Source organism: Anabrus simplex, chromosome 1 (assembly GCF_040414725.1).
Source record: "Anabrus simplex isolate iqAnaSimp1 chromosome 1, ASM4041472v1, whole genome shotgun sequence".
NCBI lineage: Eukaryota > Metazoa > Arthropoda > Insecta > Orthoptera > Tettigoniidae > Anabrus > Anabrus simplex.
In genome coordinates this window covers 1172877165-1172900664 of record NC_090265.1, presented here as the reverse complement: position 1 = coordinate 1172900664, position 23500 = coordinate 1172877165, and the positions used below count along the sequence as shown (strand labels likewise).

The 23500-nt window shown below is 40.6% G+C and overlaps 1 protein-coding gene across 1 annotated transcript in view; it reads left to right on the top strand.

Moving 5' to 3' along the window:
• The window catches only part of RhoGAP93B (MyTH4 and RhoGAP_KIAA1688 domain-containing protein RhoGAP93B), a 435660-nt gene that overhangs the window by 215218 nt on the left and 196942 nt on the right, over window positions 1–23500 (top strand). Inside the window, exons 2-3 of the mRNA XM_067151129.2 lie at window positions 9101–9202; window positions 21869–22007. Of these exons, the coding sequence (XP_067007230.2) occupies window positions 9101–9202; window positions 21869–22007 (241 nt within the window). The remainder of the gene's footprint in view (window positions 1–9100; window positions 9203–21868; window positions 22008–23500) is intronic.

Genomic DNA, 23500 nt, shown 5'->3' with positions numbered 1-23500 from the left:
CTAATTAGGTAAGGATAGCAAAATCAAACATGCCGGACACATATTAACATCAATGCACCTTCTACTTCCAATATTCCACAACCACACGGCACATTCCCGCAAATTCACTTCACCAACTGTACATTAAACAATTTGTATTTGAACTAAAGCTAGGTTATGATACCCTTCTATCAAAGCTTTGAGGGCCGATGACCTTCGATGTTAGGCCCCTTAAAACAACAAGCATCATCATCTTCAAAGCTTTGAAAACATATGACATTGTGAAGGTCTCTGATCCACTCACGGAAAATCAATAACCTAGCGCTTGCGCTCTGCGCTCTGTTCAGTAAACTGAACTGTCGAGCGACATCTCAACAGAAATTTATGAATATTTAAAAAATAGAGTTATAATAATCGTCGAGACTAAACAGTCGTATGCAACTCGCCTATAATGGTAATTAAGACACTCGTATGGAAATTATAAAACTCGCTTCGCTCGTTTTATAAACATACTCGTATCTTAAAATATTGCCATTATAGGGTTGTTGCATAATGTACTTTTTTAATACTGTACTAAGTTCTACAATACTGTACTATCTCCCCTTGACTTTTATAACTTTTAATGTACAAGTAGATAGCTATAGTCCAGTAGTTCTACGTAGTCTAAGTTTATGAATGACTACTTCGTTAAGATTTGTAGTTACTTAGGGTATTTATCAATCTAATTCGGTTATTGGTTAAGTGTAAGTCAGAAAGAGCTGTCCCTAACTTTCTCAGAATAAATATATCACCTATCTGTCTATCTATCTATCTATCTATCTATCTATCTATCTACAAAAGTGCTTTTGCAACCAGTAACTTGGCATATTTTCCTATCTTTTTCGCACTAAAACTCTCTTTATTAAGTATATTTGATGGCATTTACTATAATATTGCCAACGGCCGTAGCCGTGTTGAAACAGCGGATCCCGTGAGATCTCCGAAGTTAAGCTACATTGGGCGTGGTGAGTAGTTGGATGGGTTGCCACACGCTGTTAGTGGGGGGTAAGGGAATGGAGGAGCGGAAAGGAACTGGCCATCCTACTGCACGTAAACTCTGGCTCAGGAACACCTCTGCGGAGGTTCGGACCTGCCTTCGGGCAGAATAACCCTTACCTACTATAATATTGATGTCCAGAAGTGGCCCAAACGTTAAATAGAAATATTGTGCTATATTGTAAGATAAATATATCCACTTGAAAGGTAAGCCTTCACATTCCTATTGCTTGAAAAGTAAGCCTTCGTATTCCTATTGTTTGTTACTTATTGACGATAATGTAAACTAACACTAAGAACAGTGATTATACTTATGGAAATCCTTAAATCCTTTGCTGTCACATCCTTGATCAAGAACACTTCTTTTACCTACGATACAAGCGCAAGTAAAGCACAAGTACACTGTACTGATCTTGATAAAACAGACTATTGTGAAGATTATGAACTGCTGTCCTAGTGACTGAATATAAGAACTACTGTTCTTGTTGCGAGTGAAGGTTATGGGAACACCGTTGTGTTATAGCCGTTGTGGCTTGGTTGCGCGGATAATGCTATTGATGTCAACAAGCATATAAGTTATGGATACACTGTAAAACTAGACTGACTCTTTTTTTCCTTCTATACGCGCTTACCATATGTTGGATGTTTTTATTCAAGGTCTTTTTTTTTCTTCCTTGGAAACTTGGCGCAGGTTTTTATTAGGGGTTAAAGACGGAATTTGTTGTTGAATCCTTAGTGGGCATCTCTGGAAGGGCTCTTTTTTTGCATTAAAACTGTCTTGTATTAAACATATTTGATTACATTTACTATAATATTGATGTCCAGAAGAGGCCTAAACGTTAAATAGAATGATATCGTGCTATGTTTTTAGATAAAAAGTATCCACTTGAAAAGTAAGCCTTCACATTTCTGGGGCCTATTCCACAAAAGTATGGTCTTGTACATTACAAGTAAATTCTCTAGTAACTTGTACAAATACCAGAGTTTCTGTTCCACAAAAGAATTTTCTACAGTTGTACTTTACTACTCCGTACTTACAAATTACCAGTGAATTTTTATAGGTATGTTCCACAAAAGTACTAGTACTTGTAACTTACTAGTGAATTGGGAAGTATTCTCTACCAGTGAAAGGACAATAATAAATAAACCTACTAGTGCTATTTAAATATACTTATTTTACATACAATTTGATAAATATGTGGTCTAGCAGTAGTGATAGTGATGGAGATGAAAATGAAAACTACCGTCTGTATAGAGAAAGAATAAACTTCCAGTTTAAGACTGTATTTGAATACAATGAGCGTTTTAGGTTAAGCACAATACAAGTGGAAGAACTTTTGATGGATATTGGGCATAGGTTAGAACATCATACAAACAGAAATAAATCTCTCTCTGCTAAACAACAGTTACTAACAACACTACATTGGCTAGGAAATGGTGGTCAGTACCATGGTATTGCAGATATGCATGGGATGGCAAAATCTTCAGTCTGTAGGTCAATACATTCTGTGGTAGCTGCAATAAATTATATAAAATTTCCTCAAATTGTTCGGTGGCCTGAAAATACTGAGCAAATAGTGCAAGACTTCTACAATATAGCTCAAATGCCTCAAGTTGTGGGCTGTGTAGATGGAACTTTGGTGAACATTGATGCACCCCATGTTCATGAAGAGCAGTATGTTGATCGGTATGGAAAGCATTCTATTAACTGTATGCTAGTATGTGGGCCAGATATGAAGTTCTATTATGCCAGCGCAAATTGGCCAGGTAGCGTGCATGATGCTCGTGTCCTTCGAAATAGCAATCTCTTTCGAATGATGGAGCAAGGTTGGAGACCCTTTCCGCAGTCAGTATTGCTTGGCGATTCTGCTTATCCTTTGAAGGATTGGCTTATTACACCTAAACTGGTCGATTTAGATGAACTCAGAGTGCAGAGGTTTAACAGAGCCCATAAGAGTACAAGAAGATTAATTGAAAATGCTATTGGTATTCTCAAAGAGAAATTTCCCTGTCTTAACCATTTGCGAGTACATCCCGTTTTTGCAGCTAACATTTTCAAATGCTGCGTAACACTGTGTAACATTTCTCATGGAGAGTTACAAATCAATGCAATAGACCTGCAGGAAAACAACATTGTGGATGACTTACCTGAGCCAGGAGATGAAGGTGAAGAACTTGCCGAACCAGCTGTAGCTTACAGAAGAGATCAGCTAATTAACACTTTTCAGTGAAAGTGATAATTCATCTGTATATCCAATTTATTAAAAACTATTAAGTACTAAATACTATATTGAAACAATACACTTCAAGTTATATTATGATATTGTTAAAAAATGCAAAAAATTAATCTAAGACATTAAAGACCTAACTTTTAACCTATTACTTAGTATTGTTATTTTAATCAATCACTACTTCACAACCTTCTTCTAAAACTACAACACTGTCCACAGATAATTCAGGATAATATTTTTTTACTGTGTCAGATGGCTGAACGCAAAATTGCTTTTCCATTGCTAGCACTTCAAGGGCTAATTTTCTGTTTTTTAGGGTGAAGAAATCTATCTGCAAATCAATCTTCCTCCTTTTCTTTTCTGCCATGCTTTCTTCATGACTCTTACTAACTGTTTTCCTTGGTTGCCTCTGTTCACTGCAGGAAAATGTTGGGGTGGAGATATCTACAACAGCTGTTGAGGGTGATTCATCGTAAGATTCTGGGACACTGAGGCTGTCAACGGACGGTGAATTTTTTCCAAGAATGTCCAAAACTTTATTGTCAATATCAGTCAATTTGGCATGTTTTCCACCACCTGTGCCAGTCTGCCTTTGATTATCAATCTTTGCCTACAAAAAAAGAACTGTTATGTAGTAAATGTTAATATAATTACCCTAATTAAAATTGTGATTAAACTAAATTAAAATAAACCTAATTGAAGAATTTAAATAAAAACGTACTTACTAGTGTCACCTTCTTGAAATTAGGCCAGAATATATCTCTTACGTACATCCAACTTTTCCCCTCAAAAGCTCCATGAGCTTTTCCCAAGTCAAATATTTCCATCCAGCCATTTACTTTGTCTTGTTTTTTCAGACTCTCGCTGAATGCGCCGAAAAGAATATCTTTTCTTCTTTCTATTTCCTTCAAAAGGAATAACTTTGTTTCTCTTGACACCATTTTTACAATTCTTGCAGAGTTTGCAATTTCGTAATAATTAAGTTTGGCGCCGAATATCGTTACTAGCGGCATCTGCTGCCTAATATGACAGACTATCGCGGAACACAAGCGAGCATGCGAGGATCGCGGAAGAACAGAACAGAATTTCCTATCATCAAAGAAACAAACTGAAAAATAACAATGTAGCATTACGAAATTCACAAAAATATTAGAGTTCTTTGAATGTTTGCCGCATAACTTACCTTAAAATACGATATTACGATAAATGAGACACACATAACCTAATTTAATGAACGGAATACGAAGATGAACAGCTGATTCATGTTATGACGTAGTATGTTTATTGATATGTCGTCACTTGTAAAACTTGTAACAATTCACTGGTAATATACAAGAGACTTTCAATCTTTTGTGGAACAGAAATGTACAACTCCATACATTACAAGAACCCACACTAGTAACTTGTAATGTACAAGACCATACTTTTGTGGAACAGGCCCCTGTTGTTCGTTACCTATTGACGATAATGCAAACTAAAACTCCCTGTTAACCCTGTCCTCTACTCTTCACACTAAGAACAGTGATTATACTTATGGATATAGTTTTTAATCTGTCACGTCCTTGATCAAGAGCACTGCTTTTACGTACAATACAAGCGCAAGTAATTTGTGCAGGGACCCGTAGCTCGTATTAGTCGGAGTGTATGGAAGGTCTGCTTATTCATTGGAAAGAGTAAACTTAATGCCACTTTGAAGAACCGCTCCGCAGTGCAACATTTTGGCACTCTGGTGTCTCTTTGAGACCGATTTTTGTTAGAGGGACGTTAAACAATGATCGGTATTATTCGCTATAATTATCATTTTATTTTCTTATTCATTCGTTAAGATCATTCAAACGTATGCTACTGACCCTTTTCATGTGGGAAAAATAATAATAATTAATCTGCTTTGAAATGTTCCAGATGTCTGTTGAAAACATGGATATTTCAAAAGATCGCAGTCGACACTTTTAACTGCTAAGCATCTCAATACTGCAGATCAATACTGAAGTGAATTATATTTTCATTTTATCCTTTATGTTCCGTCTTTGATTGGCATTTAGCCTATTGGTTAGAGCTGTTACTTCAAAAGTGTTTAAGTGGTAGAAATACAGAACTCCGCGAACACACTCCCAATTTTCAGCACAACACTGATATAACATAGGCTACATACACGCTCTTTTCCAACCAGTAATTCCAGATTAAGACTTCGTTTCGAAAGGCAGTATATAACAGTATCTCGCTAAAACTCGGTATCTCTTTTAATATATCAGATTCTGAACCGATTGGGATGCGGTTTTCATTGGTAGATTGGGTATTTTCGGAAATGGTCTTAAACTTTGTTTTTGATGCGTTTTTAATAATAAATGGGGAAGGGAGGTTGGGGGTGGGGAGTGAGGAACGCTGAGTCAGTGTTCTAGCCAATCGGCCCCCCACCCGAATGTCCCATGCTCGAATCCCGGTGACTTTAGTTGCGATTTTTGAAAGGATCTGCGCGTGGTGACTGGAAGGTTATCCAATGTTAAACTCCTGGTCAAGTCCAAGGCCAAGTGTTCAACCGACTCCACACAAGCGTAATGTTGAAAAATAATTCCTCTTTTCCTACCGCTTTTCCCACAGGTGTGGGGTCGCGGGTGCGGACTGCGTCGCACATGCGGATTTGGCCCTGTTTTATGGCCGGATGCCCTTGCTGCCGCCAACCCTGTATGGAGGGATGTAATCATTATTGCGTGTTTCTGTGGTGGTGGGTGGTGTAGTGTGTTGTGTGAATATGAAGACGGACACGAACACCCAGTCCCCGAGCCAGAAGAATTAATTAGAAGAGATTAAAATCCCCGACCCGGCGGGGAATCGAACCCAGAAATCTCTGAACCGAAGGCCAATACGCTGACCATTCAGCCAACGAGTCGGACTAACGTTGAAAAATAATAAACCTTGATAAATGTAAAGCAAGTCTGAACAAATGACAAAGTGCGTCAGTAAAACATAATTGCTTTCGAAACGGCTGCTTTAAGATAATATATGATTTAAGGTAGTTTTGAATCTATAACGAGTGGATAATAGGTCTATATTTTACGTCATACATATTTGAGGAGTTGAAAACATAAGTAATTAATTTTATTAAGACTGTGTTAACTTACTGAACTAACAATTTTATACTAACGTTCTGATTTGGCGTGTTCTGGGAATAAGCATAACAGCTTCCCGCCTGGTTGGCCTGGTTTCGATTCCGAGTTCTACTTCAAATGTATGATTCCTTTTGAGGGACTGTATCGGAGTAAACGAAACCTCATGTAAGATGATTGAGACTAGAAATCGGTTGAAATTCTACTTTCGAGCGTTCTAGAAGTGTTTCTCCGTGGTTTCAACATATAGTCCTTGGCCACTTCATTCACAATCCTAACCTTAATTAATAACAGATACACATGCACTATGCACACGTAGGGCAACACATATAGGTCTTATGGCGACGATGGTATAGGAAAGGATTGGGACTGGGAAGTGGCCGTGGCCTTAATTAAGGTATAGTCCAGCATTTGCTTGGTGTAAAAATGGAAACCACATGAACCCATCTTCAGAGCTGCCGACAGTAGGTTCGAACCTACTATCTTCGAAAATGCAAGTTGACGCTACGTGAACCAAACCGCGCAACCACTCGTTCGGTCACATGAACTGTCGTGGAACATTTGTTTATCCATTTTCTTGGTAATGCTGGAGGCCAATAATATTTCAGGAATTTCTATCTTAATGCAAATCGGTATACAAAGTCGGGATAATAATTCGATATAACCTAGGTCATAAATAATTGTATTCACGCTGAGTGAAATGGTTGTTTAGGGAATGCCTAAAATTTAATTCTCAAAACATTTATGTTATTAGTGGTCGTATCTTAATGAAAATCGGTAGGCAAAGTCGGCGAAAGAGTCGCTACAATCTAGACTATACGTAAAGGTATTCACGCTGAGAAAAACGGTAGTTTAGGAGTAGGCCTAAAATTAAATTGTCATATATTTATGTTATTAGTAGTCCTGTCTTAATGAAAATCGGTATGCAAAGTTGGGGAATAAGCCGCTATAATCTAGGCCATAAATAATTTTATTCACGCTGAGTGAAATGGTAGTTTAGATGAAGGCCTTAAAATTTAATTCTCAAATATTTATGTTATTAGTGGTCGTATCGATAAATACAAAATAACTACAGTTATATAGTATTAAATTTCCGATTATTTATGTCTTATACATTGTTACCGTACCGGCTATAAGCACAGAGATATTCATTAATTTGGATTTTTGTTACTGAGTCCATATCAGCGCCGAGTTACGAGAAAATGGGTAAACAGAATTTAATGAAAATCCGTATGTAAAGTCGGAGAATAAGGAACTACAGTCTACGTTATAAATAATTGTATAAGACGCCCTCATATCACAGAGTCGAAAGAAAACTAAATATGAAGGCCTACAATATAGAAAGCTCATAAAATTGATCAACAATAACATTACATTGACCATTGTTTGTTGTGATGTGCTGTGCGTCTTCTGTTGCCACGTATCTCCAATAGATAGGATTACTGCTGCGTACCAAGTATTTTTAAAATTTCCTTTACGTCGCACCGACACAGATAGATCTTATGGCAACGATGGGATAGGAAAGGGCTAGGAGTGTGAAAGAAGCGGCCTTGTTCTTCATTAAGGTACAGCCCCAGCATTTGCTTGGCGTGAAAATGGGGAACCACGGAATACCATCTTCAGGGCTGCCGACATTGGGGTTCGAATCCACTATCTCTCGGATGCAAGCTCACAGCTTCGCGCCCCCAACCACACGGCCAACTCGCCCGGTTGTACCGAGTGTAATAGTCTGCCTGAATATTGGCGGGAAGTAGCAGGGGGGTTAGATAACTTACTTCTTTGGCATGCCATTCCTCTGATTCATAAATTTTCTGATACTACTGGTACGTAACACACTGGTTCATCGTAGCATTCAAGCTATTCAATCCCTACTCTGAGGCACTGATTGGAATGGGCATTGTGCACATTTAACGGAATAATGGCAGAGGAGTGTTCACAGCAGTCTGCGGCCTGGTCATTCCAGCCTTGGAACTTTGGACTGTTAGATCGTCACCGTAGTACTGTTCGTTAAAAGTGAGAAAATGTGCGGTTTTTCATTTGATCTAATATTTTATATGATAATATTGCTTTTAATCGCTACTTTCCTACTGACGTTTTTGTAATGACCTATGTTGAGTTCAGTTAGGGAAACAACGAAGCCAGTCTTTCTGAGAATCCCGTAGCGAAGCACGGGCACATCAGCTGGTGTATTTTATATTTTTTTCGGAATCAGAGCTTTGGTAGGAGTGGTAAAGTTCTTCCTTATACTTATTAGTCACATACACATGAAGTGCAGTGAAGATGGAGTGAAATAACAATCAAATTTATTAGTATGTATTAGCGGTTAACGTCATTCTGATTCGTTAAGATTTTCGGTGATGGTAGGAAAGGGGGGGGGGGCTGTGATGGGGGAGGAAACGGCCGTGGCTTTAATTAAAGAATAGCCCTAGCATTTGCCTGATGTGAAAATGGGAAATCACGGGAAACCAGACCTAGGTTTCGAACCCATCATCTCCCGAATGCAAGCTTACAGCTACACACATGCCGAGCAAGTGGCTGCGCGGTTTCAATCACGTAGCTATCAGCTCATGCTAGCTTGAACATTTCTATAGGATCTATACAGTTTTCTGAAATATGTCTTATATTAGCCAAATGCAAGGAACCTTGAAGGTTGAATATGAATTTGTTCTGACTTTCTGTGTATTGGCAGAGGAGTGTAGATTTTTGATAGCTTTTGTTAGAATGTGACACAAATATGGTATTTTGTTGCAGGATGGAGTGGGTGGAGATCATCGAGCCTCGCACCAAGGAGCACATGTATGCCAACCTAACAACGGGCGAGTGCGTGTGGGACCCTCCACCTGGCGTGCCAGTGTGAGTAATACTCTTGTGTGCTGTAATATTGAAATTCTTCTTCCCATCCATAGATTGCAGCACTATTTCAGAAACTAATGTGAGAAAATATTGGAAAAGAGTTAACATATTTGCAATTACTTTTTAACATTTAAGAAAAAGGAAGAAGCAATGGGTATCTCTAGAACTTTTCAAAAGCTGTACAAACTACTTCGGTGAGTAGTATTAAGTCAAGAATTTGCAAGCGGAAACGGTTATATACACTGACTGACAGAGCAAATGCAACACCAAGAAGGAGTGGTTCGAAAGGGATGAAAGTTGGGGAAAAAAACAGAGACGGCATGGACGAATAATTGATGTTTATTTCAAACCGATATGCAGGTTACACAATGCGCACGGCATCGACTCAGTAGGATGTAGGACCACCGCGAGCGGCGATGCACGCAGAAACACGTCGAGGTACAGAGTCAATAAGAGTGCGGATGGTGTCCTGAGGGATGGTTCTCCATTCTCTGTCAACCATTTGCCACAGTTGGTCGTCCGTACGAGGCTGGGGCAGAGTTTGCAAACGGCGTCCAATGAGATCCCACACGTGTTCGATTGGTGAGAGATTCGGAGAGTACGCTGGCCACGGAAGCATCTGTACACCTCGTAGAGCCTGTTGGGAGATGCGAGCAGTGTGTGGGCGGGTATTATCCTGCTGAAACAGAGCATTGGGCAGCCCCTGAAGGTACGGGAGTGCCACCGGCCGCAGCACATGCTGCACGTAGCGGTGGGCATTTAACGTGCCTTGAATACGCACTAGAGGTGACGTGAAATCATACGCAATAGCGCCCCAAACCATGATGCCGCGTTGTCTAGCGGTAGGGCGCTCCACAGTTACTGCCGGATTTGACCTTTCTCCACGCCGACGCCACACTCGTCTGCGGTGACTATCACTGACAGAACAGAAGCGCGACTCATCGGAGAACACGACGTTCCGCCATTCCCTCATCCAAGTCGCTCTAGCCCGGCACCATGCCAGGCGTGCACGTCTATGCTGTGGAGTCAATGGTAGTCTTCTGAGAGGACGCCGGGAGTGCAGGCCTCCTTCAACCAATCGACGGGAAATTGTTCTGGTCGATATTGGAACAGCCAGGGTGTCTTGCACACGCTGAAGAATGGCGGTTGACGTGGCGTGCGGGGCTGCCACCGCTTGGCGGCGGATGCGCCGATCCTCGCGTGCTGACGTCACTCGGGCTGCGCCTGGACCCCTCGCACGTGCCACATGTCCCTGCGCCAACCATGTTCGCCACAGGCGCTGCACCGTGGACACATCCCTATGGGTATCGGCTGCGATTTGACGAAGCGACCAACCTGCCCTTCTCAGCCCGATCACCATACCCCTCGTAAAGTCTTCTGTCTGCTGGAAATGCCTCCGTTGACGGCGGCCTGGCATTCTTAGCTATACACGTGTCCTGTGGCACACGACAACACGTTCTACAATGACTGTCGGCTGAGAAATCACGGTACGAAGTGGGCCATTCGCCAACGCCGTGTCCCATTTATCGTTCGCTACTTGCGCAGCACAGCGGCGCATTTCACATCATGAGCATACCTCAGTGACGTCAGTCTACCCTGCAATTGGCATAAAGTTCTGACCACTCCTTCTTGGTGTTGCATTTGCTCTGTCAGTCAGTGTATATGCTGTTTTTCATTTCAATTTGACAGCCGAGTTGCTTTGATAGGTAACAATCAAATATATTCAATATCTTCATCTAAAGTCTTCTAACAAATCTACACACCAACAAAATCACTATCAATGGTACATTTATAAGAAATACTTTCCGTATTGTTGAAAAACCATGATGTATTCATTCAACAGAGGGCATGCTGGAAAATGCTGTACATATAAAAGAGAGTGAACATCAAAATCATGGCCCGTTAATCTTTTAAATGTGTTTGATGCTAACCTCAAAAGTCACATGTCTTTTGACTTGAAATTGATTGTGTCTGTTAAGTAATCAGTCCGGAGGCTAGCTGGATCTTCAGATGGAAACCCCTTCCCCCCCCCCCTAGTACCACCAAAGGTTATGCTGTTAAAGGGAAATCACAAAAACTTATGACGGCTCCATAATGAGGCATACATAGCAAAATAAGGAATGCGGTACCGTAGTTTGCCATTGCTTTCCTCACTGAACCAGAAAGTGCTAGTGCAGCACGACCGACGCTATGAGTAGCACCTTTCATAATATCAAAACGCACTAGTCTGGAAGTCATTATTCAGTACCACCCATACCCCGCAGCTTCCATACTGTGGCAGTCATAAATGGACTGAGACTTCGATAGGAGCTACATTTATCCAGGCAGTAGACATAATTTATACAATAATTAATATGTTTCACTTGCATCATTTAATGAGGGACCTTTGTATTTTCCAGGCACATTCCATTTTTAGTGTTAGATACTTAAGCTAAACATTTTCTATTTTGTTTTGTTTGAGCTCGTGCGGTATACAGACTAAAAGGCTTTCCATAGATTTAGGGGGTGTCACTTTTATTGCCATGTAGTCATTAGTACGAAGGTCGATCAAATATAAACGGGATTTTTGTTTCTGAACATCAACAGTTTGTAGGACTGGCCCCACGCTTCTGCTATGCTTAGGCGGGAGCGTTAGGAGTGGGGAGAGCAAGCTGTTAGATATTTCCCGCCGTTTCGTCAGTAACGCTCACGATGTTGGAGCAACAGGTGCACCCCTCCACTGCGCAATGCATAATGATATAATTTATTGCTCGTGAAGGAGTTACAGCGGCGGAAATTTGCCAGGGATTGACTGCACAGTCCGGTGGTCAAACATTGTCAAGGACGCGTGTGTTTGCCTGGCATAAAACGTCCAAGGAAGGACGAGAACGTGTGGAAAATCAGCAAAACGATCGCCGTTCTCGGACCAGCATTACAGATGAAGACATTCATGCGGTTAAAGCCATTATTGACGACTGCGAGCTGTTGAGCAAGGGGAGGGTTGCATATCGCCGCGAAAGACGAGACCAACTGATTCGACAGGTCATCCTCCTCCACGACAATGCGCGGCCCCATACTGCAACTCTAACTGTCTCCAGTATGTATGTATGTATGTATGTATGTATGTATGTATGTATGTTGGGTATTCAGCCCGAAGGCTGGTTTGATCCTCTTCAGGTCCGCCAGCAGCTGTCATAAATAGCCTAGGCGTCACTGAAGAGGCGTACTAGGGAAATGAGGAGTGATGTAGTTTCCCGTTGCTTTCCTCACCGAGCCAGCCGTTGCTATTACATATCAGTCTGCCAAGCCCACTGAAATATATGCACCAACCGACCCTATGAGCGATATTTTCACACCATTCATAACAGGGATTGGCTGCATAAGGAGTGGTATTACTAGCATCACTCATACCTCAGTCACTTTCATATTGTTAAAGCCAAGGATAAGACTGAGACAGGTCAATGAAAGTAAAAAATTTGATATAACCCATGCCAGAAGACATAGTGCACTGTAAACACTACATCTCGCCAGCAAGAACTCCAAGCTACAGGAAATGCACTGGACTACACCTGATCATCTTCCTTACAGCCCGTACTTATCGCCCTGTGATTTCCGTTTGTTCGGACCGTTTAGAGAAGCTCTAGGAGGGCAACGATTTGAAGATGACGAGAGTGTGGAAGACTTCGTGCGCAACTGGCTGGTGACACAACCCTGTTCTTTTTACGATGAGGGCATCAAAAAGCTGTCCATACGCTGGGACAAATGAAATTCCAAAGCAGGAAACTATGTGAAAAATTAAATTTTAATTGCCTTGTGTTTTTCAATAAATGAATTTAAATAAAAAATAAAATCCCGTTTGCATTTGTTTCCCCCCTCGTAGGACCCAGATTTTTATGTAATATCAAAGTGCAAAATATGTACAATGCTCTTTGTAAATGTCAGGGAAATACACTGCCTGAAAAAAAAAGGGTCAAGCACCCAGAAGGAGTGGTTGAAAATGAATGAAACTACATTTGTGCTGAAAGACCATGTGCCTTTATTGAACTGATTACAATATGGGGTGAAAGAGGCAAGGCCGTTGGCAGTTACAGGTGGAATGTTGGCGCCAGGTCAGTAGAGTGTCGCACGCCCCCGCCCTCCGCCGGCTGCAATGCATACCCTTATGCGGTTCGGAATGATGTCAAATGGCCTTTGGATCCTCTCCTGAGGCAAGTTCGTCCACAGTTGTTGAAGCTGTTCCTCCAGATCCCGCAGGTTGATGTTGGGACGTAGTCTCCTTCCAATGTCATCCCACACGTGTTCAATGATGGAGATGTCCGGGGATCTTGCTGGCCACAGGAGGACCTCAACCTGCTCTAGGCAGTCCATAGACACACGTGATGTGTGTGGACGTGCATTATCTCTTTGGAACACTGTCCCAGTGTGCTGTGTCATACGGGGTAGGACGTGCGGACGCAGAACGTCTGTGACGTATCGCTTTGCCGTCAAAGTCTGCCGAAGCACTATTAGAGGCGACCTGAACGCATATCCTATGCCTCCCCACTCCATGATGCCAGGGATTATGCCTGTGTGTCTTTCCGCAATATTGGCAGAATCTGCCCTCTGCGCTCGACACTGCCAAACCCGCACACGATAGTCATCGGAGGTCATGGAGAAGCGGGACTCGTCACTGAACATGATGCGACGCCAGTCGTCCTCTGTCCATGCCTCCCGGGCAAGGCACCACTCCAAACGCAGGCGTGGGTGTTCTGGTGTCAATGGCAACCGACGCATGGAGCGGTAGGACCCTATTCCGGCGGATGCGAGTCGTCGAGACACGGTGCGGGAATTCACAGGATGTTGTAGAGTCTCCAGTACATGTTCGCGGATGGCGGGTGCCGAAGTTAAGGGATCCCGTATTGCTTGGCGCACCATACGACGTTTCTCCATCGGGGTAGTGTCTCTTGACCGACCCGAACCTGCACGACGTGATTGGGTGCCCTCATATACCCATCGTGTCCAACATCGGGCCACTGTGACATCTGAATGGCCCACATACCTGCAATTGCACGATACGACCAACCAGCCTCATGCATACCCACAATGCGGCCTCTGTTAAATGCTGCCAGTTGCTGGATAGGCTGTCTAACGCGTCTGCGAGGCATCGCGGGTGCTTCGTACTGTACGTAGTTCTTTCTCTCTGCACTGACTCACAGCGGTTGGCTGGTAACAACTTATTAACAACAGGACGGTGCCATCACGAATGCACTCTGATGGGCGTTCTACACATTACAGATCCTTGTAAATCTAATGATTTACTCACACATCAATGGTATGCATGTATACCGAAATGGAATAATATTGGACTACTCCATCTGGGTGCTTAACATTTTTTCTCAGTCCGGTGGTATTTGAAGATGCTCAGATACGTCAGCCTCGTGTCAGTAGACTTACTGGCACGTAAAAGAACTCCTGCGGGACTAAATTCCGGCACCTCGGCGTCTCCGAAAACCGTAAAAGTAGTTAGTCGGACGTAAAGCCAATAACATTATTATTAATAACTTTTTTGTCAGGCATTGTATGTAATATTCACAAAATATGTCATTCAGTATGTCGTATTCATAAAATAAGCAGTATAAGTACATTAAATTTACAAAAATATTCGTATATTTTATTATCATTCACGGTTAAGGATGAGACAATACAATTTTTGTTAATAACTGTTAGGCCATTCAGTCTGCCGAAACTAACTTTGAGTAAATACTTTATAAACTACCTAAAATAGAAAACATATGGCAACAATATTACACCTGAAAAAGAATCAACCTAAGTACTTTTCCATGTTTTCCGTTGAGGCTGAGAAGAAGCTTTAAGCATCGCAGAAAGTTAGCGGTGCATATTTTTTTAGATAAAACTTGGTAGTCAAAATATCTTCCAGAATTTTTCTTGGTTCTCCACGAATAATCTTGCAAACATATAGAAAACTTGAATAACCTGGATTTGGTTTCAAGACTGCATGTTAGAATCTCGATGCCGATTTGCCCTGCCATGCTAAAATTTAGTTTCAATTTAGCATTCGCCATAATTGTCATGGATTCTTGAAGTGGAAGACCAATGGCCTCTAGTTTTGTAATGCACTTTCCAATCCAGGTAAAATTCCTCTGAAAATATGTGTGCAGTATTGCTGACCACACTCTGTTCACTTAGTGCATTCAGAGAATCGCATACCGATGCTGTCGACTCGGGAGTAAATGAATTTACAGGTGACTTAACAGCTTCGGAATGTAGAAACTAACAGTTTGAAGCCAAGTGCCCCATCGTGTTAAGATAGACTTAGGTGGAGAAGACAGCGTGCGGTAGATGTCCTTTATGTAATATTGAACTCTCATTTGGGCTTTCATAAATTCTTCTTTTATTGATGCTATTAAATTATTTATGTACGAGGCTTCTGGATCCAGTTTCCCAACAGTAAGGTTGGCAATATAGCGCCCCAAAGCGTCTGTCGTTTCATCTACTGCCATCCTGATATAGGAGTTGTAAATATCACTTCGAATATATACCATTATATCATGGTAACACTCGTCCAGATAATTATTTCGAAGCGTAGACATGTCTGGAATTGGCCTATTGCAATACTTATCAAGAAATGAGCAATATTCCGGCACCTGAAGTTTGTTCCACGAAATGTTTGCAGCTCTCTTTGCCCGGCACATATCTTTAAAAACTCACGTTTTGAACCAGACTGTCCCATTTCAGTTGTAACTGCTTAGAAGACATACGATGTTTATTGTTTGTGTGCAATGCACTGCGTAAATGTCGATCAAGTTGTGACTTCATGGAACACCCTATAGTTTTTCGTTACAAGTTGTGACTTCAAGGAACACCCTATAGTTTTTCGTTACACACCTGGCACATGACCACTTTCCCGTCCTTTGTAAAACAGGTCGGTGGATGCAGACTGGGTCTCGGCCCACAAGTGGCCACGGCTAGTACAGGCAACCAGACGGCAGGTGTCACGCGCAGCTGGACAGGAGCGTGTGACGTCAACGGACTCTAGTCTGCCAGGCGCTGTAACTTACAACAAATCAGTTTGCCGAGCGCCCCGCTTATCTTCCTTATCACAAATACGTTTACGTTGTAAATATTTTCACACGAAAACCACTAAGATATTGCATAAAACTATTATTTTGTTTGTGTACTTTCGTAAATATTGCAGACCTACTTTAAAAGTCAGAGTAGTTTAAAATTCATTTTTAAATGTTCCAATACACCGGAAATGTTAGTATTTACAGTTCATAATTACTTAAAAGAATTAAAAGCAAGTACCCTATACACGTACAGATTACATAAATCAAAGCTTAACAATCAAGAAATGTAATTAACCGAAAACGTTTAAATAAAATACACAAGATTAAATGCTGCATGTTGTTACTTTTCCTGAAAATAGTAAATACTGTACTAACATTATTGCTTTTTTGAAAAATGAAAACCTACAACCTGTTTTTCAGTCATTGACAGGGTCAAGGATGTAATGAATGAAGCAGATATATGCTATTAGTACTATGGGGTCGCTACTCCCAAAGCGATTTATTAATGACTGATAGATGCTATGAAATGATAACGGAGAGTTTGCTGGAATGAAAGATGGCAGGAAAAACCGGAGTACCCGGAGAAAAACCTGTCCCGCCTCCGCTTTGTCCAGCACAAATCTCACATGGAGTGACCGGGATTTGAACCACGGTATCCAGCGGTGAGAGTATTGTTTTTTATTAACAACAAAAGTCAATAATAATAATAATAATAATAATAATAATATTGAATATCCAGTACAATACGGAGCCCTATTTCACAAAAGTATATTAAGGCTGTAGTTTATATTCACAAAATATTTCAAAACAAAAGATTAAGAGTTCAGTTTGTTAAAGCTAATAATAATAATAAATCTACGTAACAAAAATAACATTACTATTAATTTAGGCCTACTTTCAGGACTTAATTTTGTTCTTCTTCGATTTTTTTTTCGTGCAGCGTCAGCATGCGCATCCGTAGTCCAGTTTTCATTCACTGACCTCTTATTCAGTTCTTTCATTCTAATAAATGAACGAGTTCTTACAAAACACGTAGCAGCGAAGTCATTGACTTCACTACACTTAGGTCTAATGATATCTATCAGCTCCTTTGTCACTCTTGAGTAATTCCTCGGACCATTTCCGTGGAACCTGTGAAAACCTTTTTCTAGTTCGCAAACAGTGTCGAACCACTGGGGAGATGGATTCATTAGGTCTCCTCTAGCCAAAGTCGAGATTCAGTCAGAGTTCCTAATACTAACTAATTTTTCAGTTTTTCCTCCGTAGATGAAGCTAGTGGTGATTCCTTTTTTCGTAACTCGATATAATATACCTGCCAACATTTTCAATAAGTCCTTATTTTCATTATGTAAGCAATCTTCGAGATTGCGCGGCTCAGTACACTGATCTGTTAATGCGTCAACTATACAATTAAAGTCTTCATACTCTGAATCGAAAATTTCCAGGTTAGTTTCGACTGATTCTATGGAGCTATTAATAACAGCACAGTCTACTCGGTCGGGGACATCTACATTTAACGTTTCACACTCTTCCATTTTGCAGTTTTGCTCAGTAATAGGGACTTTATTATCTGGAAAACTCTTTTGGGCAGGAGGTGGTCATAAAACCGACCTAAGCCCCTGATCATAGAAAAATATGACCCTAAAACATGTTGATTGCATTTCGATGCTAGTAGATATTGATATCCTTCAGATTTTAGGTTTCGAAATAATCCCTGCCAACTACGGATGGAAACCATACAGCGTATTTGAAAAGGTAGTAAGTCTGATGAAAACAGGTCGAACATTTTATTCAGGATAACATCCTGTTCCTCTAAATTTGTTGCGTAAAGACTTTTGAACTTGTTTGTTGGATGATGAGGGATTCTGTTATTAAGAACATCAAATCCACCATTAACAGTTTCAACAAACTATATTACATGTTCATTCCCAGGAAAAATATACGAGTGCCAAAGGGAAGTTCAGCAGCTTTTCTTACGTTTTGTCGTTCTCTACCAGTTACTAGCAGATGTTGTTTAGTTGTTTTGCGAGTGAATTTGGGACGGTTTCTACAGCTTGCAATTGCACAACACGGCATTTCAACAGCGCAAACACGACACTGGAATTCACTTCACTCACGAACGATACGAACAAGTTCACGACTTTCAAAACATTCGCAAGGCTCGAAAGTAATTAGATAATTAAAGAAACAATTTGCAGACCGCAGGCGAACAGCAGTGCACCGAACTTCACTGCCTGAGTGAAATCACCGACACCGAAGAGTATATAGACTGACTAGCTGACGTACCCGTGTTTCGCTACGGAATTCTACATTGTAAACAGAATTATAGGTTAGGTAGTGTACACGTTTTAGCAAGATTGTATTAAATTGCATAGTTCTTAACGTTACCCTAGAAATGCGACGGGGAATTAACCAGACATATTTTAACATATGAAGACTGGGTTAGGGAATTTTCATTGTAATGGTAGGCCTGCTTGCGTATCATCAGTCACAATCACGTTGGGGAGTTTTCATTATAATGGCAGAAACTCACTCTCCACCTGCCTTTTTACATCCTCAGAAAGATTGGCGTAGTGGTTTTACCAACTGAAATGAACATAGGTTATTACAATGACATCGGTAGGAATGACGCGTTTAAAAGCAATGCTTTCATTTGAAATACTCGATCAAATGGAAAACCACACATTTTCTCACTTTTAACGAACAGTACTACGCTGCTGATCTAACAGTCCAAAGTTCCAGAGCTGGAATGACCAAGCCACAGACAGTCGTGATCCGTGAACACTCTTCGCCTTTTTTTTTTCGGCGGGAGGGGGGGGGGGAGTTGAATAGTGGTGAGTCCCAGGTCAAAAACTATGTGCCCTTTTACTATCTTTTTCCTAGGAGTACCCGATGACTCGGAAAATCTCAATTCACTACACTGGCGGCGGAAAAATGTATCTGACTTGGAGGCAAATTTTTCTTCCAAGCCAAAACAGAAACCCCTCCTTCACTGCTAATTTGGAATAAGATGAATGTAGAATTTAATAAAAGTGATTTTTTTCTAGTGGCTTTACGTCGCACCGACACAGATACGTCTTATGGCGACGATGGGATAGGAAAGGCCTAGGAGTTGGAAGGATTTGCCTGGTGTGAAAATGGGAAACCACGGAAAACCATCTTCAGGGCTGCCGACAGTGGGATTCAAACCCACTATCTCCCGGATGCAAGCTCACAGCCGCGTGCCCCTAACCGCACGGCCATCTTGCCCGGTAAAAAATAAAAGTGAAGAGGAAGATTTTAGTAAGAAACAACTCTTTTCAGGGTTGAATTTTGAGTTATGTAGCGAATTGTGGTGCTATAATTTGGAATAGGCCTAAATCTACTACTACTGAGCTTCTGCCTTAGGTGTGCGCACTGCTCATTCAAAACAGCCCGTCAGAGTAGGGATCGAATAGCTGGAATACTATGATAAACCAGTGTGTTATGATTGTTATGATTAAATGTATGCATTTAATGGATTTTCAGGTGTACTCTGTGTGTTGTGAAAAGCATAAGGACAGATTTAGTTGAAAGGAGCAGAACATTTATATAAAGGCTATGTAGTGTGCTAGGACTACTTCACAGGAAAGGAATTCAGAAACAAAAATCTATTAAGCCAAGGGTAACTTATATATATATCTAGGTATAGTTTCTTGTGGTATTTCTGCACTGAAATTATTGTAGTCAAAATTACACAATGATTATGCTTTCCATTATTTGCTAACAAGGAAGAGCACACAGGACTGCATTGACATTTTTTTTCGATCATTAGAGCAACAATGTAACACCAGATGCAACAAAATTTTGCAGTGCCATAAGAGAGGTAATGGTGAATCAGTTGCTCTGTGCTTCTGATGACAGTAATTGTGAATCTGATGTTGCAAACTTTCTATTGACTCATAATGATGTGATGAAGTGCAATTTTGAAGCTAATGAAACTAAACAGTGTTAGTTAAGTGACCAGGTAAATGATTATGACTATGATATAATACTGTCCGACTCGCTGGCTGAACGGTCAGCGTACTGGCCTTTGGTTCAGAGGGTCCCGGGTTCAATGCCCGGCCGGGTCGGGGATTTTAACCTTAATTAGTTAATTCCAATGACACGGGGGCTGGGTGTATGTGTTGTCTTCATCATCATTTCATCCTCATCACGACGCGTAGGTCACCTACGGGTGTCAAATAGAAAGACCTGCACCTGGCGAGCCGAACCCGTCCTGGGATATCCCGGCACTAAAAGCCATACGACATTTCATTTATATAATACTGGGAAATGCAGACCATTATGCTATGGGCTGGCATGTAGCAAGTTTCTCTATGTTGAGGGGTAGAGATGTATTGTCATCTTATGATAATGATTATAGCATGGGAAATTTGCACATAGAAATGAAGTATGGTAATTATAAAATGATGTTACCAAATACATATGTGTGGAGGAAAGTTGTCTGCAAAACTATCAGGAACATTTGTAAATAGTTTTTGTTGGAAAGCACACATGGAATTAGAAGCAAATTAACTGATAGTTTTTTAATCAATGAATGAATATAGTATAAAATTACTGACTGACAAGTATTTCAAAATCCGTATTAACAGTGAACAGAACCAATGATTCAACAGAGAAAACTATTACCAGTCAAAAAAAATATCAAACTGAAAAATATATCGCATGTGTGATATGCTCTTGAAGATGTTTTCATACTGTAGTCATAACATGACTGTTGAATGTTTTAATTTATTAATGCATTTGTGTTGTTATTATTATCACTGATTCTTTGAGATCAACATCCACCTTCTTCCTTTCCTATATTATATTACAAGAACGACGCAGACGTCTTCAGTTCTTTATTTCGTTGGGTTTTCGAAGTCGAAATGTGTAGTATTTTAACAGTTCGTTGTGTTACTGTTCTCCTCGAGCCGCTAGATAGCAGCACCACGCGCTGTCGCCGCTGTTCTGCGTGGTATGTGAGGAGAGTTTCCATTCTATTTGGCTTAATTGATTGTTGAGGGAAAGTTGGAATGATAAAAATCACTATTCCCAAAAAATATAACAAAAATTAAGTTCAACATTTCCATTTTTAAAACATAAATCCGAATTACAGTAATCATATTTGTGTCGGGTCATAATGACCCGAATGTTACATATGTAACTATTACAGTTTATGCCCAAACTACTTTATTTTCTTATACTTTTTAAACGTGCAGCTCTTCTGTTTTCAGTCACCAAGTTTCATAAACATATAACTTATTGGTATTTAAAATATGAAACACGACGTATATATTAATTTCGGATCATATAGACCCGAACAGAACATCCGGGTTAATTCATTGAGTTTAATAATAAGTTACGAAGATTTTATACTTCAATTTTTTGATATAACAAGTGTCTTTCTTTAATGAGCCGTATTAACTTATGTACGGCAGAATTTAGAATTGGGGTCTCTGATCAGTGTGATATTTTTATCATATAAGTATGCCTTAATTGAATGTTCACTTTTCATTTAAAACTTTGTATAGGTTTTCCACTGCTATTGCATACAATATAGAACTGTATTTCATGAACTCCAATGACATAAGAATGAGAACTTTAATTTGTTTTCTAGCAAGAAGACTGATAACAATCAGTGGTGGGAACTGTTTGATCAGAACACGTCGCGATTCTATTATTACAATGCTACATCACAGAAGACAGTTTGGCATCGGCCGCAGAATTGTGACATCATCCCACTAGCGAAACTGCAGGTATGTATTTCTGGTAGTGAAACATACTGTGTTTTGTTTAGTAAATTCCCTATACTGTATTTCTATTTGTATGTTTTATATTGCAATCTTCAAACTAGAAGACATTTAGTTGGGAATATATTACTTTTGTATCATTAATACACTATACTGAAACCAAAGATAGATGCAGAAATGGTCGTCATAGAGGTATTTGGTTTCAGTGTGTAAATGCCATAAATCGGTATTAACTTAGATTCTTTGACAATGAATGGCATTTTATATCTTAACAATGTGCAGGTCCTACACTTTTTTAATCGATGCATAGAGTCATCATTCTGGGAATGATTCCTCAACTTGGAAAACTATCTGCAGCCACTTTGAAAAATAACTCACAAGTAATGATAACAACATCCGAGTTAACTTCAATGAAGGTCCTAATGATACTTTCATGCTTAAATTAATTTCTTCCTAATGTATGTAAACTCTGAAATTTAAGTACCAAATGAAACTCCGTGGCACTGCAGCTCTGATGGGCCTTGGTTTATCAAATGACAGCTGCTCAGCCAAGACATCCTGCAGATTACGAGGTGACGCGTGATCACTGTGACGTACTTAAAAAAAGCTATTTGTTCGTCGACCTAGAAAGATCTTTTACCCGTACTTGCACCACATGTGAGGAACCTGCGTGTATTTTGTGAGGAAAGGAACGTTAAGGACGACACAAACACCCAGTCCCCAGGCCAGGGATATTAATAATTTTCAATTAAAAACCCCTGATCCGGCCGGGAATCGGACCCGGGGCCGCCGGGTGACAGGCGGACGCGTTGCCCCCTACACCGCGGGGCCGGACAGTGTGACGTGTTCTCCACTGTTATTCATGGCTTTCTTGACTGAGTTTGCTATCTCACCATCAGACAGCTCCTCTTTTGTTCTCATGAGGTTGAATGGACTTCAAACCAGTCCCCAAATCCAGGTAAAAGTTTCTGACCTAGCCAGGAATCAATCCCAGGGCCTCTAGGTAAGAGGCAGGCTTGCTATTCCTAGACTGTAAGACCGGCAATGTAGAAACGGTTGAAGTAAGAAGGGAACTTTGCTGCTTCATATCCAGCTCAAATGAATGAGACCCACATCTCCATACCTGCATATATAGCTTCAGCATCCAGTGAAAAATTTAAAGACGACACTTCCCATGTACAATCAGCTGGAGACTTGGACATAACAAACATGCTCACACCACCCTTACCATACATTGACCTATTCTTCACTGAAGCGAAATTAGCAGGTTTGAAGAAGATGAAACACTGTGCTGTGACGGACAAAACCCATCTCCATGTTAGATTTATTACAACATATTATTATTACTGTTGTTGTTATCATTATCACCATCATCATTGTTATTATTATTACCGTTATTATTTTATTGGTGTATTAAGGCGTGAGAGAGCCTCCGTGGCTCAGACGGCAGCGCGTCGGCCTCTCACCGCTGGATACCGTGGTTCAAATCCCGGTCCCTC